At 43.4% G+C, this 17,493-nt stretch overlaps 1 protein-coding gene across 1 annotated transcript in view; it reads right to left on the bottom strand.

Annotated features, from left to right (window-relative positions):
• Positions 1 to 17,493, bottom strand: part of LOC139416163 (mitogen-activated protein kinase kinase kinase 11-like) — a 36,530-nt gene that overhangs the window by 8,250 nt on the left and 10,787 nt on the right. Inside the window, exons 2-6 of the mRNA XM_071164509.1 lie at positions 10,817 to 10,997; positions 7,078 to 7,226; positions 6,441 to 6,616; positions 4,475 to 4,721; positions 1,283 to 1,399 (exon numbers count right to left, since the gene is read on the bottom strand). Of these exons, the coding sequence (XP_071020610.1) occupies positions 1,283 to 1,399; positions 4,475 to 4,721; positions 6,441 to 6,616; positions 7,078 to 7,226; positions 10,817 to 10,997 (870 nt within the window). The remainder of the gene's footprint in view (positions 1 to 1,282; positions 1,400 to 4,474; positions 4,722 to 6,440; positions 6,617 to 7,077; positions 7,227 to 10,816; positions 10,998 to 17,493) is intronic.

Here is a 17,493-nt window from a genome sequence, read left to right as displayed (position 1 = left end):
CGGAGGCAAGTACACAGGGGGAGAAACAGAGAATGGGGGGAACAAAGAGAGCAAAAACAGAAGTAAGACTCCACCTGGTGCTGACACACTTACAGCAGACTTTCTAACCCCCTTTGGGGCTAGCGACGCTAACTCTGTGTGAGCGTTACGCTAATGTTAAACAAACACTGCATGATTCTCAACAGCTCTCGCAGCGTCGTCACACAACAGCCATGCCATCCCAGAGGGGTTTTCCGACTCGAAGACGCAAAGTGCTATCAAGTTCGTGTCAGGCACGACATGTCGGAAATCTCTGCGGAACGATGCTGTGGGAAGACGCTAAGACGCTAGCAAGATGCTAAAGCGCTAACACATTTCTACCCATACGGCCCCTGGATTCAATGAGCCATCGTCTGCTTTGACATTGCTAGCACAGATGTTCGCTAAATAAGGAAATAGATTTCAAATGACAGCCGCACTCGCAAGCCGTGAAAATTTCCATTAAGCAGACACGTTACTACTGAGCCATGAACTCAACCCACTTTTTAATGCATAAATGAATCAAACAGATGGTTTTTTAAACTGCTAAACCAATCAAATAATTCATATAAATTAAATTGTGCTCTTAAACTCAACCGCAGCGGTTAGGCCTATTTTATGGGGAATTTTGGGAAAACCCCTTTCAGTCTGTTGCGACGCAGCACATTCCTGTAGACATGTGTGATCTATGGGGAGAATTCCCCCACTAAGGGGAAAACAGTCATTCGCATGTGTCTTTAGCGCCGACTCCAGAACAGTGCTCTTACTCAAATGCGACACAGCCTCACTCATGCCAATTCATTCTGGCTGGTTTCCAATTCAGTAAAAAGGCATTGAATGTGGAACAGGACATGCATGTAAAAATGCTGACATTAAAACACATGGAGGAAGGACTCCCCTATCTGGTAGAAAGAGGACATTGCAGACATAGAACTTGAAGGCTAAAGCAAATGTACTGCTGATCCCTTATTAAAACAAAGTCAGATAATATTTGGACTGGGACAGCCATTGTCCCAGTCGAGAAAGAAGGAGAGAGAGAGAGAGAGAGAGAGAAGGAGAGAGAGAGAGAGAATGAGAGAGAGAGAGAAGGGGAGAGAGAAGGAGAGAGGGAATGTAAAGGGCTGAGTGAAGTGAGCAAGGATGGGGTGTGTGTAAACAGACAATGTCTAGTGTGCTAATGTGTGAACTGAGAGGGTGTGTGTGTGTGTGTGTGGTGGGGAGAGAGAGAGAGAGAGAGAGAGAGAGAGAGAGAGACCACGCTCACGTTGGATTGCTCGGAAGCGTGGGCCGAAGGAGGGAGAGGTGCCGGAGCCCAGATCGGGAGAGTTGCGTCTCTTCTCCAGCCCTGGAGACGCCTGCACTGTGATCTTATGGATGAAGTCTGGAAGAGACATACACCAGATGTGAGAACAGGCCACACACACAGAAACAATCAAATCACAATCCTGGGTCCTGTTCAGTAGAGAGAAAACGTTTTGAAAATGGAGTAAACGGGGATGTAGTACCGGATCTTGTGCAACAATAAGAACAGAGATTTATTTTACCGCTGTAAAGCCTTTTGCTATGGTGTGCCCTACTGAACTCGACTCAGAATCGAACAGGCAAGGAACTAACATGTGCTTGTCTTTGGCAAAATTGTTTTTCTAGGTCCTCCTTGAAAATAATTTATGTGGTGGAGTGGGTGTCTGAATTTCTTTTTCATGTAATGCCATGAGAATACGGTCATTTGCGAGGCCAAGCTAAACAAAAACACGAGACGCCTGAAGGATGTCTGTCCTGGCTTTGCGTAGCAGGATAATGTATCTTTGTGGGTGTGGAGGTTGAAATGCGATAGAGCAAGAGAGAGAAGGGCCAGCCAGGGGTGACAGGAAGCCCAGAGGCGTGGTTGAGTTGGCCCCATGTCCCTCTCATCAACCCCCCATCAAATCACTACCCTGCTGCTGGGAAAGACCACAGCCTCCAAAACACACCTCACACAGACATATGCCACACACTCGTATGCATAAACAAGTGCGCGCACACAGACTGAACATGCATACACGGAGTTTACCCACACACAGACAGTACTCACGCGCGCGGTAAGAGTCTGTGCGCATTTGGAAAGAGAGGGAGCGTATCTGTATGAGAAACGCTGAGTGTGCCCGAATGAGGGCAGATAGCCTGTTCCTAGGCCGTCATTGAAAATAAGAATTTGTTCTTAACTGACTTAGTTAAATAAAGGTCAAATAAAATAAAATGACGCATGACAACTGCGCAGCATGAGAGAGAGTGGGTGGGTTTGCTTCTATGGTGAGTTTCTTATCCGTAGACAATGGGAGTAGTCTACAGGAGAAAGGGACCCTATAGTAGATTATGGCTTTACTAAAACGACACACTGTGTACTTCTAGTTCTACCTACTATTTTAGAATGTACTGTTTAGTGAAAACCTATGCAGTTAGCAACACATATCAACGGGTTTTTGGACGGCTATTGTAAGTAGAGGTCGACCGATTATCATTTTTCAACGCCGATACCAATGCCGATTATTGGAGGATCCCAAAAAAGCCGATACCGATTAATCAACCAATTTTTTAAAATGTATTTGTAATAATGAAAATTACAACAATACTGAATGAACACTTATTTTAACTTAATATAATACATCAATAAAATCAATTTAGCCTCAAATAAATAATGAAACATGTTCAATTTAGTTTAAATAATGCAAAAACAAAGTGTTGGAGAAGAAGGTAAAAGTGCAATATGTGCCATGTAAGAAAGCTAAATTTTAAGTTCCTTGCTCAGGACATGAGAACATATGAAAGCTGGTGGTTCCTTTTAACATGAGTCTTTAATATTCCCAGGTAAGAAGATTTAGGTTGTAGTTATTATAGGAATTATAGGACTATTTCTCTCTATACCATTTGTATTTCATATACCTTTGACTATTGGATGTTCTTATAGGCACTTTAGTATTGCCAGTGTAACAGTATAGCTTCTGTCCCTCTCCTCGCTCCTCCCTGGGCTCGAACCAGGAACACATTGACAACAGCCACCCTCGAAGCAGCGTTACCCATGCAGAGCAAGGGGAACAACTACTCCAATTCTCAGAGTGAGTGATGTTTGAAACGCTATTAGCGCGCACCCCGCTAACTAGCTAGCCATTTCACATCGTTACACCAGCCTAATCTCGGGAATTGATAGGCTTGAATTCATAAACAGAAGAGCTGCTGGCAAAACGCACAAAAGTGCTGTTTGAATTAATGCTTATGAGCCTGCCTACCATCGCTCAGTCAGACTGCTCTATCAAATCATAGACTTAATTATAACATAATAACACACAGAAATACGAGCCTTAGGTCATTAATATGGTCGAATCCGGAAACTATCATCTCGAAAACAAAACATTTATTCTTTCACGGAACCGTTCCATATTTTATCTAACGGGTGGCTTCCATCAGTCTAAATATTCCTGTTACATTGCACAACCTTCAATGTTATGTCATAATTACGTAGAATTCTGGCAAATTAGTTCGCAATGAGCCGGGTGGCCCAAACTGTTGCATATACCCTGACTCTACCTGCAATGAACGCAAGAGAAGTGACACAATTTCACCTGGTTAATATTGCCTGCTAACCTGGATTTCTTTTAGCTAAATATGCAGGTTTAAAAATATATACTTCTGTGTATTGATTTTAAGAAAGGCATTGATGTTTATGGTTAGGTACATGTTGGAGCAACGACAGTCCTTTTTTGCAAATGCGCACTGCATCGTTTATATGCAACGCAGGACACGCTAGATAAACTAGTAATATCATCAACCATGTGTAGTTACAACTAGTGATTATGATTGATTAAGTTTAATGCTAGCTAGCAACTTACCTTGGCTTCTTACTGCATTCGCGTAACAGGCAGGCTCCTCGTGAGGCAGGTGGTTAGAGCGTTGGACTCAGGGATTCAATCTTGCAACCTTACTGACAAGGTCAAAATCTGTTGTTCTGCCCCTGAACAAGGCAGTTAACCCACCGTTCCTAGGCCGTCATTGAGAATAAGAATGTGTTCTTAACTGACTTGCCGAGTTAAATAAAGATTAAATAAAGGTGTTAAATTTTTTACAATTGTCAAAATCGGCGTCCAAAATTACTGATTTCCGATTGTTATGAAAACTTGAAATCTGCCCTAATTAATCGGCCATTCCGATTAATCGGTCGACCTCTAATTGTAAGATATGATGGTACAGTACGTGATACTTCCGCACACTCGGTAGTGAAGTGGTGAATTAGTGTGAGGTGAGCTGAGGTGAACGAAGTACAATGATAAGTACCGTAGCTGCTTTCTCGGCCAGGTCTCAATGGATTTCAAAATGGCGACTGATTGACTGATTCCTACTCTGCCAACCTGGCTCACAGACTATCCAACCAACTGACCAATATTTCCTATTTCAAGACACCCCCAGCAAGTTACACCCCCCTCACCTTGGGGCATGCTGATCTTCTCTCCGTTCTTGCTGCCCTTCAACTTGTGCTTCTTGAAGGTTCCCTTCCTCTTCTTGACGTTGGGCTTCTCCTGTTTGTTCATGTGCAGGATGAGGAGACTGAGCTCCCTCTCGAACACATCCTGCTCCCACTGGGCCAGCTGCTGCTCCCTCTGCCTGAGGAACTCCTCGTGGGACTTCTGCTCCACCGCCGCGCGCTTCAGCTCCTCCTCGCGACAACGCAGCTCCTGGAGACGGGGAAGATCTCGGTTGTAGTTACTGCTGTTATTGCGGTGTTAGCGTTTATAGCAAACACGTAAAACACACACAAAACAAGTTGTGTTTATTAACACACACGCATACATAGGGCCTTCAGAAAGTTCATACCCCTTGACATTTTGTTGCGTTACAGCCTGAATTCAAAATGGATTAAATATAATTCTCACCCATCTACACACAATAACCCATAATGACGAAGTGAAAACATGTTCTTAGAAATGATTGCAAATTTACTGAAAATTAAATACAGAAGTATCTGTATTCCCACCCGAGTAAATACTTTGTAGAAGCACCTTTGGCAGCCAGCAGTGAGTTTGAGGGAAAGTCTCTAAGAGCTTTGCACACCTGGATTGCACAAAATTCTTCAAGCTCTGTGAAGTTGATAGTTAATCATCGCTAGACAGCCGTTTTCAAGTCATGCCGTAGATTTTCAAGCTGATTTAAGTCAAAACTGTATAACTAGGCCACTTAGGAACATTCAATGTTGTCTTGGTAAGCAACTCCAGTGTAGATTTGGCCTTCTGTTTAAGGTTGCTGTCCTGTTTAAAAAGGTGAATTCCTCTCCCAGTGTCTGTTGGAAAGCAGACAACCAGGTATTCCTATAAGATTTTGCCTTTACTTATAGCAGTATTTTGTTTATTCTTATCCCTGAAAAACTCCCTCGCTCTTGCCGATGACAAGCATACCCATAACATGATGCAGCCACCCACCATGCTTGAAAATAAGACGAGTTGTACTCAGTGATGTGTTAGATTTGCATAACCCAAACATAACGCTTTGTATTCAGGACAAAAAGTACATTTCTTTGCCAATTAGTTGGCAAAGAACAAGTGCCTTGTTGGGAACAGGATGCACGTTTTGGAATATTTGTATTCTGTACAGGCTTCTTTTCAATCTGTCATGTAGGTTAGTATTGTGAAGTAACTACATTAATGTTGATCCATCCTCAGTTCTCATATCACAACCTTTAAACTCTAACTGTTTTATTAAAATCACCATTGGCCTCATGGTGAAATCCCTGAGCAGTTTCCTCCCTCTCCAGCAACTGAGTTAGGAAGGAGAAGGACACCCGTATCTTTGTAGTGACTGGGTGTATTGATACACCATCTAAAGTCTAATTAATAACTTCACCATGCTCAAAAGGGATATTTTTTCTTTTTTTTACCCATCTACCAAAATCGGTGCCCTTCTTTGTGAGGCATTGAAAAACCTCCCTGGTCTTTGCGGTTGAATCTGTTGTTGTGGTTGAACCTTACAGATAATGTGTAGGCTACAGAGTTAAGGTTGTCATTCAAAAATCATGCTAACCACTATTATTGAACACAGAAGGAGTCCATGCAACTTTTTGAGATTTCTTAAGCACATATTTACTCCTGAACGTATTTAGCCTTGCAATAACAAAGGGGTTGAATACTTATTGACTCAAGACATTTGAGTTTTACCATGTTTTATTCCACGTTGACATTATGGGGTATTGTGTGTAGATCAATGACACCACATCTCAAATCGAATCCATTTTCAATTCAAGCTGTAACCAAATATGGAAAAAGTAAAGGGGTGCTCCAGTTACGTGCATCAATAACAAGCACACTCATACTTCTCCATTTCTATTTCACAAAACGCACACACAATAACCATACAGTCACGGTCTCCCAGCCTCGCTCTAAAAGACACCCGTTTCCCCTCACCTTCTCCTTGGCCCTGAGCTCATCAAACATGTCCTGGATCTCCAGTTTCCAGTCCTCCTGTAGGGAATGAAAGGAGTCCTGAGGCATCTCCTCCACCACCTGCCTCTCCAAAGCCGTCAGCTGAACCAAGATGGAGGCAAAGTTGGGCCTGTGGTGTGGATCCTGATCCCAGCACTCTGAAGGCAGACACATTGAGTTTAGACAAATTATAATAACACGCCAATTACGGGTACTCCACTACCAAAGCTTACATAACCCTGTAAGGTCAGGACATGACAATTCATGCACAAACAAATCTACAACTTAAAGCGCATTATGGCTGTAATTTGGCTAGGCATTGTCAAGTCCGTTTACACGACTGATGATCAAATTATTTATTTAGTGCCTTTAACAAATCTAACAATCACCTCAAACTAACAACATCCTTGAGCAGCAGCCTCAATGTATTGCACAACCTAACCAGTAGCTCGGAATGTTTTTCCTGCGCGTGACCAAATCTGACATTTTACGCAACATTCTTTTTGAAATTCAGCCTCCAGGTTTGAGGAAATGGAGAAGAGAGAATTATGGTTGCACCAAATTTAACACACACACACACACACACACACACACGCAGGCACGCACAAAGGACTCTTACCTGCCATGAGCATGGCAAAGGGTTCTGGGCAGGTGGAGGGGATGGGGAGGGTGAGTTTGTTAACAGCCACTCCGTAGGCCACAGCCAAACCATCTATGCCCCTGTAGGGAACCTCTCCTGTCAGCAACTCCCACAGAAGAACACCATAGCTGGGGAGGAGAGAGGGGGAGAGGAGGTTAGGGACGTTTCTCTAACCAGTCCCTGGTCCTTCTGGTGTTAAATCACATCGGATTCAATTAGTCAACTAATCATGAAGCCATTGATTGACACGTTGAATCAGGTGTGCCAGTGTTGGAAACAAATATGTGGAATGGAATGAGTTTGATGCTATACATACAGTACATTGATGATACATACATAGCACACACATACAGTGCATGGAAATTATATCAACAGCTGAAGTGGGGGGATGGCAACTATGCTATACGTTATTAATATAATAATTTATGTATTTATTATATGCAATAATGACGGTCATGGAAGTGCATTACGCTTCACTAAAACATGCATAAAGACAAAAATAGGGAATAAAGCAATACCTATTAGCTTTCTACAATAAAAACATGATGGGGCGGGTCACATACATACATTAGAGGTCGACCGATTAAATCGGAATGTCCGATTGATTAGGGCCGATTTCAAGTTTTCATAACAATCGGACTCCGATTTTGGCCATTAAAAAAAAAATGTACACCTTTATTTAACTCGGCAAGTCAGTTAAGAACACATTCTTATTTTCAATGACGGCCTAGGAACGGTGGGTTAACTGCCTTGTTCAGGGGCAGAACGACAGATTTTTACCTTGTCAGCTCAGGGATTCAATCTTGCAACCTTACGGTTAACTAGTCCAACGCTCTAACCCCCTGCCTCACGAGGAGCCTGCCTGTTACGCAAATGCAGTAAGAAGCCAAGGTAAGTTGCTAGCTAGCATTAAACTTAATCAATCATAATCACTAGTTATAACTACACATGGTTGATGATATTACTAGTTTATCTAGCGTGTCCTGCGTTGCATATAATCGATGCAGTGGGCATTCGTGAAAAAGGACTGTCGTTGCTCCAACGTGTACCTAACCATAAACACCAATGCCTTTCTTAAAATCAATACACAGAAGTATATATTTTTAAACCTGCATATTTATCTAAAAGAAATCCAGGTTAGCAGGCATGCTCTGCATGGGTAACGCTGCTTCGAGGGTGGCTGTTGTCTTTGTGTTCCTGGTTCGAGCCCAGGGAGGAGCGAGGAGAGGGACGGAAGCTATACTGTTACACTGGCAATACTAAAGTGCCTATAAGAACATCCAATAGTCAAAGGTATATGAAATACAAATGGTATAGAGATAAATTGTCATATAACTACAACCTAAAACTACTTACCTGGGAATATTGAAGACTCATGTTAAAAGAAATCACCAGCTTTCATATGTTCTCGTTCTGAGAAAGGAACTTAAACGTTAGCTTTTTTACATAGCACATATTGCACTTTTACTTTCTTCTCCAACACTTTGTTTTTGCAATATTTAAACCAAATTGAACATGTTTCATTATTTATTTGAGGCTAAATTGATTTTATTGATGTATTATATTAAGTTAAAATAAGTGTTCATTCAGTATTGTTGTAATTGTCATTATTACAAATACATTTTAAATATCGGCATCAGCTTTTTTTGGTCCTCCAATAATTGGTATCGGCGTTGAAAAATCATAAATCGGTCGACCTCTAACACACACACACACACACACACACACACACACACACACACACACACACACACACACACACACACACACACACACACACACACACACACACACACACACACACACACACACACACACACACACACACACACACACACACACAGCAAAGTACTTGAAAGTGTGGAAGATCCAAGGTCAGAGACCTGGCCAGGATACCAGCCTCTCCCTCAATGTGATCAAGACAAAAGGAGATGATCGTGGACTACAGGAAAAGGAGGACCGAGCATGCCCCCATTCTCATCGACAGGGCTGCAGTAGAGCAGATTGAGAGATTTAAGTTTGTTGGTGTCCACATCAACAAACTATCATGGTCCAAACACACCAAGATAGTCGTGAAGAGGGCACGACAACACCTATTCCCCCTCAGGAGACTGAAAATATTTGGCATGGGTCATCAGATCCTCAAAAAGTTCTACAGCTGCACCATCGAGAGCATCTTGACTGGTTGCATCACCGCCTGGTATGGCAACTGCTCGGCCTCCGACCGCAATACACTACAGAGGGCAGTGCGAACGGCCCAGTACATCACTGGAGCCAAGCTTCCTGCCATCCAGGACCTCTATACCAGGCGGTGTCAGAGGAAGGCCCTAAAAATTGCCAAAGACTTCAGCCACCCTAGTCATAGACTGTTCTCTCTGCTACCGCACGGTAAATGGTACCGGAGCGCCAAGTCTAGGTCAAAAAAGTCTTCTTAACCTAAGCCATAAGACTCCTGAACAGCTAGTCAAATGGCTACCCAGACCATTTGTATTGTACCCCCCCATTTTTATGCTGCTGTTTCTCTGTTTATCATCTATGCATTGTCACTTTACCTCTACCTACATGTACATATTACCTCAATTACCTGGACTAACCAGTGCATGTCGACTCTGAACCGGTACCCCCTGTATACAACCTCGCTATTATTTTATTGTTGCTCTTTAATTATTTGTTACTTTTTTTTTTTTTATCTTCAGTTTATTCTAGTAAATAGTTGAACATTTATTTTTCTTAAATCTGCATCGTTGGTTAAGGGCTTGTAAATAAGAACTTCACTGTAAGGTCCATCTTTGATTCGACGCATGTGACATAAAATTTGATTTGATTTAATTTCACAGTTCCACACACACGCTCTTCCGAAAGCGCTGTAGGCTGTCTTGTAAGTGGGGAGTGTAGCCTGCAGCGTTTTAATATAGTCCTTTAATTACTCTGCCACTCCGCGGCTCTGTTTTTGCCAGCATCGGAAATCTACAGCTTTATGAAGAAGGGCTACAGCATGTCCAGATCGCACCCTATTTCCTAAATAGTGCACTATAAAAGGACATAGGGAGCCATTTTGGGACACAGCCACGGAGATGGATAAAGGAGAATAGAAGAGGTCAATATTGGCCCTCATTTTCATACCAGGTTCATAACACCCTCTCATTAACATATGCAAAGTAAAACAGAAAAATCTAGTTTGGGAATAGTGAAGTGTCTCAGGAGAGCATGAGAAAGAGATGTGTGTGTTGTGTGTACAGTGTGCTATTTTGGATACACTTCCTGTGTGTGTCACTGGTACGAAAATGCATGCGCACTAATACACATACACACAGAAAAGAGAAAAAAACCACACACCCTTCACAGATAAACGGTTGTGGTCAGGTCTGCTGTGTGGCCTTACCTCCCTCCCTCTCTAGCTCCATGCAGGGGGACAATAGGACAGTGTGCCTGACAAGTCTCACACAAAGCACAGAGCAGGCTTTCAAGTGCTGCTGCTATCACATGGCTGTACCCCTCCTGCAACCCATCCCTATTATATCACTGTCAGAGAAGGTGGAGGGGGTGACAAGTTCCCACAGTCCTGGCTCATAAATAGTCTTGTCATATATCTTTATTTTTAATTCAATTATTTTAGCAGGGAAGTTGGCATCTCTCAACAAGGAAGTTGGCATCTCTTGTCATCATGTACTGCTCCACCCCCCCACACGCAAACACACACACCTACAAGCCCCCTTACCTCCAGACGTCGCTGCCCTTGGAGAAGGTGGAGGACTTGATGACCTCCGGCGCCATCCAGGCATAAGTGCCCGCCGTGCTCATCTTGGTGGTATTGTGCCACTCCCGCGCCAGGCCAAAGTCTGTGATCTTCAGGGTTATCCCTTCCATACAATCATTCTCCATAGGCTGGGCCAGGAGGACTGGGAGAGAGAGAGAGAGGAAAGAGAGCAAGAGACGCTTTGATTGAGACATTACATTTTAGAGGCGTGGCAGATGATCTGAGCCAGCGCAACGTACAGTTAAGCGCGTTCAACTTAAGGTTCCACGGGACGACAACCACCGGCGGCAGTCATAGTAAAGTAAACACTTTCAGTAATAAAGCAACTGTCAGCAGAATCAGTGCTACTAGGAAAAGACAAGCAAAACCTAAATAATATTCACACTCGTCAGGACCGTATAAAGCAAGGTGGGTGTGAAGGGGAAAAAAAGAAAAGGATTTCTTCAACACTCTTATTAAACTATTAAATGCATGAAGTAATTATAATGCATCATTGCAAAAGGGGATTTAGAACTTTTCATAACTAAGTATTAAGCCACTTCGTGACCCCCCCTACACACACACACACGCCTTTCACATCCTCTTCCCTTTATTCTTTTAGATCGGTGAGATCAGACTTAGAAGAAGAAACTAACACTGATAAGACCTTCTATATCTATACAGTAACATCCCCGCTCTTTAACCTCCAGACAATGGGCACATATCATCCTTTCATCATAGATATCTAGAATGACACGCTCTGGAATAGAACTGAGCTAATGGAATACAGAGGCACGTTCATTTTATGTCCTGATACTCATCTTCTCGGCCCCTTGTACCTGCACGTCTTCATGTGATGGTTAGCTATGCTATGCATAGCTAACCATCACATGCTAGGCACAATGCTAGGCACATGCTAGGCACAATCAGCCTACATGCTAGGCACAATCAGCCTGCATTGAGAGGCCTTGGATTAGCCTATTCCGCCTCAGCATGCAAACCTGAGGTCAGGCATCCTCCCTCCTCTCGCGTGTGAGGTGAAAAGAGGCGAAAGCTCTGGAAATACGCCTTAGAATGACACGCATATGTTAGGACGGGTCTATGCCCTCCCCTTTGGCAGCCCAAATGGGTAACCTCAGGGTGAGAGACGGGCAGCCAACGTCCAGAGAGAAAGACAGAGAGTCGGAATTATGGAATCATTTTTTTTTTTAATGGGGAAGTAAGCCTTCTGCTATTTCCAGACACTTTCTGTTTTTTTCAGGGTATAAGTGCATGTTTTCTTTCTGTCTGTCGTCTCTTGCCTTCTCCCTTTCTGTATCGGGCCTCTCTTTCTCTCGCACACACACACACACACAAAACGCACACGCTATAGTCTCTGGCTCCCTCCCTCTGCACACATCCTGTGCTCTGCCTGGCAGGCCGGCCGCTGCGCCGTGTTTGACGTCACAAAGGAATGCATCACAAGAGTGTGTGGGGGGGGGGGGGGGGGGGGGGGGGGTATTGTGAAAAGGCTCAGCTCTCACAATGAACCTCTGGCACCATCACTTCACACTGTGCAGGCTCGGCCACACACACACGCATGCATTTCAACAACTAGAAAGACAGAGAGAGAACAGTGGACACATGTTCACACATGGGAACACACCCACAGTGTCAATTAAAACATACATACTGTACACAGAGATACCATAGGAACACACCCACAGTGTCAATTAAACATACGTATCTTGGCGTATCTAAAAGCACAGACACAGGTATGTGAGCTGTATGGGAGCTGTGTTCAATGTGAACAGACGTGCCACAGATCCATGGCATGAGATTGTGGGATGAGAACCAGACAAATGCCCTCCGTCCCTTTGCATCTCTGTAATGTCTTCCTGGAGAATCAACCGTTTTTTTTGTCATTTATGTGTGTCAGAGAAACTTCCATGGACTTCCTGTTCTTCATAGGATTTCCACGAAAACCCATGGTCTTAGTAGTTATCAGGCGACTAAATTAAAAACCAAACCAAACTGGATCGATCGACTTTTCATTGGCTCGTCCTCCTTGTAGCAGAAACGTAAAACAACAATAAAACAAGTCTCCATTCATTCCATCCTCTTGTTGTTGTTGTTGTTTTCCTTTAGTATACAGCCCCTCAATGGGATAAATACTTACCACACTAATCTATTGTACTCTCTTCAATGAAACCTAACTAGTTTGTCAGTCAACTAGTGTTGAGCACATTTCAAAACAAGCTTACGTCTCAAATAGCAACCTATTTCTGACATAATGTACTACTTTTGACCAGAGCCCAATGGGCCATGGTCATAGGTATAGGCAATAGGGTGGCATTTGGGACTCAGCCAAGCTCTGGGCAATAACCTCCATTTCCTCTCTGTCTGCTCTTGTGACCTAACCTCCAGGAAGTGACGCCAATTGGACCAAAGGGCTCTGGCCCTTCCTCGAAACAGAGGATCCATTTCACCGTCGTGCTTTACGAGGCAGATTAAGCTGAAACCTATTTTTAGAAACAGGGGTTAACAGGGGTCATTTGGCTTCCGGCAACTGATTGAGACAGCTGGAGAGGAATGTGGGATATATGGGTGAGTGAATCAAATCGGTCCCGCCGATGAGAGAGGGTTGGTTGTTATCGACAATAAACTGACCGAGTCGAGTGTCTGCCAGGGTTGTGACCTGTGGCGGCTTGAATAACTTGCAGTAACTAAAAATAAAAATTATCGAGACGTACAGACACAGACAGCGTTTTAGCAGCATCAGAACGCTCAATATTCTTCCTCCATTTCCTTTGTTGAGGCAGAGTACATCCTCAATTAAGACACCCTTTGGCCCTTCCCAACACATGACCACACCATTCTCCCCTCAATATCACTGGCTGCTGGAACCACAAACAGTGAACTGGTCTAGTATGTAACCATTGCAAAGCTCCGCCTTATCTCAGCTCACTGGTCACGATAACCACACCCACCCGTAGCATATGCTCCAGTAGGTATATCTCACCAGTCACCCCCAAAGCCAACACCTTATTTGGCCGCCTTTCCTTCCTGTTCTCTGCTGCCAGTGACTAGAACGAATTGCAATTTTTTTTATTTGATTCAAAATAAATTCAAAATAACTAATCGCTGAAGCTGGAGACTTATGTCTCCCTTACTAACTTTAAACATCAGCTATCTGAGCAGCTAACCAATCGCTGCAGCTGTACATAGTCCATCTGTAAATAGCCCACCCAATCTACCTACCTCATCCCCATATTGTTTTTATTTACTTTTCTGCTCTTTTGCACACCAGTATCTCTACTTCCACATCATCATCTGCTCATTTATCACTTGTGTTAATCTGCTAAATTGTAATTACTTCACTATTATGGCCTATTTATTGCCTTACCTCCTCATGCCATTTGCACACACTGTATATAGACTTAATTTTTTTCTATTTTGTTTTTGACTGTACTTTTGTTTATCCCATGTGTAACTCTGTTGTTGTTTGTGTCGCACTGCTTTGCTTTATCTTGGCCAGGTCGCAGTTGTAAATGAGAACTTGTTCTCAACTGGCCTACCTGGTTAAATAAATAAACACTTTTTTTTTTTTTAAATGGACATCCACGGCATGACATATCTCGGGTTTCACTAAACAGATTTACCAGACTAGAAGTCTAACACGCTGACCAGACCAGACACGCCGCATGCGCGAGCGTCGCAAAATAAAATGTTCAGTGCGATCTGCGTCAGAAATAGGAATGACTTCTATTTTAGTCCTTGGCATCGCAGACTCTCGTTGGCGCGCGCGAGCAGTGTGGGTGCAATACGCGACTTGTCCTGTCTGCAGGCCTATGTAAGGTTATAGTAACAGTTAACTGATCACTCATTGGGAATAAGGTGAACAAGGACATGTGGCACTAGACCCAGAGTTGGTCCCTGCTACCATGCCCAGCCCCAGACAACCTCCTGACACAGACAGGGCAACCAAACAACAACGCCTGCGACACGGCAGCTACATCCCCATGGCAATGGGACTCTGTTTAGTATTGTTTGTTGTTCAGAGAGAGAGAAAGAAAGAGAGTAGGTAGTCACTGAAATGACCCTAGACATGTAAACCAACCATTTCTATGGGCACAAGCATTGTTCATGACACAAACTGTTCACACCCCTCTTCTTGGTAGAGAGAATTTTGCAGGTTTTAAAGCTTATTTCCTGCAATTCTACACATTCTGTCATGGGGTGCAAAGAAAATGTTGCAGTTTTAAAACACATTTTCGAGCAATTCTATGCACGTTGCCGTGTCAAATGTGTATTGATGTGATATTTGAGTGACAACAAAAATTACAACAATATGGCCTAAAAAAAAAATGTCAAAATCAAAAACCTTCTGACAAGTTATAAAATGCTGTCTATAGAAAAGGGCAGCAGTGACTGACATGAGAAGAGGAAAAGTGATGATGCACTACCCAATTTATTTGTACAACTTTTAAGAGTAAGTTGAAAGCTGCACCGAGTTCCCTATATGATCATGGCTGTTGGCTGATGTTATGGTCGGTATGTATGTGTGTGTGTGTGTGTGTGTTTGGGAACCATTGCTCTAACTTACACCTTAGAGACAGCTGCCCTATGTACATAGTCATTAAACACTGGTCACTTTAATAATGTTTACATACTGTTTTACCCACTTCATATGTATTCTAGTCAAGCCTCATCCTATAGAATTACTGCTGTACACATCTTTTCTATTCATATATGGTCTATTCAAGCCATTATATAGATATATTTCTATTCCGGACTCGGACATGGCTCATTCTGATATGTCTTAATGTTTTGGTGGATTTGTGTGTATTGTTAGGTATTACTGCACTGTTTGGAACTAGAAACTGCACCTGCAATAACATCTGCAAAAATGTGTGTACGCAACCAATACAATTTGATTTGATTTCATCTCTCTCTGCCCTCCCCTCCTGTGTGTTTGGGCCGGCTCTGCTCTCTGCCCGTAGGCGAGGGAGAATTCCGACAGGGGAGGGGGCTTTCCCCACGAAGAACGGGAGCTTTGTCCCCTGAGGGACAGAGCCATAGGCTGACAGACAGTCTGGCAACCTCTAACACTGACATAGTGATAGAGGGAGAGAGAAACCGAAAGAGAGAGAAAGAGAGAGGGAGACACAGAGAGATATGGACGAATAGCAGCAAAACAGCAACTTGCAAGAGAACACAACTCGTGATTAACCTGAAACATATTAGAGTTGATGTGGTATTAACAGGGCATTTAGTTACTTGGCATTATAAAAGACAAGTTCTCCTCAGACCCTCGGCCTCCTTTTAATAAGGGCGCGTTAAGGGATTGCTCTGTCAATGGGTTCTTCATAACATACACCAAGTCTAGTCATTGAGTATTTTCCTCTTGGCAGCTAAAGTGCGTAAAAGCTAAATTCACCTTTGCAAAACAACAATGCTACAAGTCTCTCTCTCTCTCTCTCTCTCAAGCAGTGAAGCTGACATCAACATCAGTCGTTGAAGTTTAACCCCCATTAGCTCAGCCTCCTCAAAGACGATCTAGATTTTGGACTGTCTGCTCTAACAATGGGAATACATGTCAGCAAAGGCAGAAGGCAGGCAGGAGGCAGAACATTCTAGTTCATGAGAGGGCATGTGAACAACAGGCACAACTCCAATATATATATATATATTTTTTTTTACTCGAAGTTGCCAGGATGCCACGGCGTCCACTTATATCAGGATATTTGTAACAACCTAAATATTACGAAAACTCTATTCGATCAAATAAGCCTCACTTGAGCAAATGAGCAATACAATGTTAATGTTGACTTAATTTGACTCTCTCGCTGACCCCCATACAGAAAAAGACTAACTTGGGCTGCTTCGTGCTTTATTCTCGCGCTGACAGATTTTGCGGCGGAGTCGGCCCTTTCGCGCCGGCCTCTCTGGTATCCTAGGAAACTCAGACCCTGGGAGTCAATCCGCGGTCAACCTCACAGGGTGTAGAGGTCAGGAGGTCGGGTCAGAGGTGGCTGGTGTATAAGTGGGCGGTTACTTCCTACTTTTTTTTTTTGAAAGACGGTCCCCTTTATGCAACATAGTACAATGTGATGGTCCCGTGTCGTGCATTGATCTAGCTAGTTATCAAGGTTTGATTGACAAGAAATGTTCACTAATGTTTGCACAATCGCGCAGAACGGCACTGAAACAGATCAAAAATCGGTTTCAACTTACTGAGAGAGACGACAAAAATGTAGCGGTAATGATAAGCATACCTCGACTCCACCGGTTGGTGCCACCTTAATTGGGGAAGACGGGCTCGTGGTTAATGGCTGGATTGGAATAAGTGGAGTGGTATCACTACGTTTGTGCCGTTCCAGCCATCTTTATGAGCCGTCCTCCCCTCAGCAGCCTCCCCTGCTCGACTCTGGTAGAACAGCTGCATGCACACATACAAATGCTCAGGTACAGAGAAGCATACAGGATGTACAGAGAAGCATAACAACAGGAAAATTAGTCAAATCGTTCTAGCCAAATGGTAAGAATTCTCCATCGGCTCACTTTAGAAAAGATGCCAAACCAAGCCAGTGAGCGAACTAGCTGGAAGCCTGGAAAAGACCTCTCCCTGATTCCCTGGGTTTTGGAACTCTCCACATCTTCTGTGGTGTGACCTTAGT

Source organism: Oncorhynchus clarkii, chromosome 9 (assembly GCF_045791955.1).
Source record: "Oncorhynchus clarkii lewisi isolate Uvic-CL-2024 chromosome 9, UVic_Ocla_1.0, whole genome shotgun sequence".
NCBI classification, from domain to species: Eukaryota; Metazoa; Chordata; class Actinopteri; order Salmoniformes; family Salmonidae; genus Oncorhynchus; species Oncorhynchus clarkii.
Note: the sequence above shows the minus strand (reverse complement) of the source record. Positions and strands in the feature narration are given on the sequence as shown.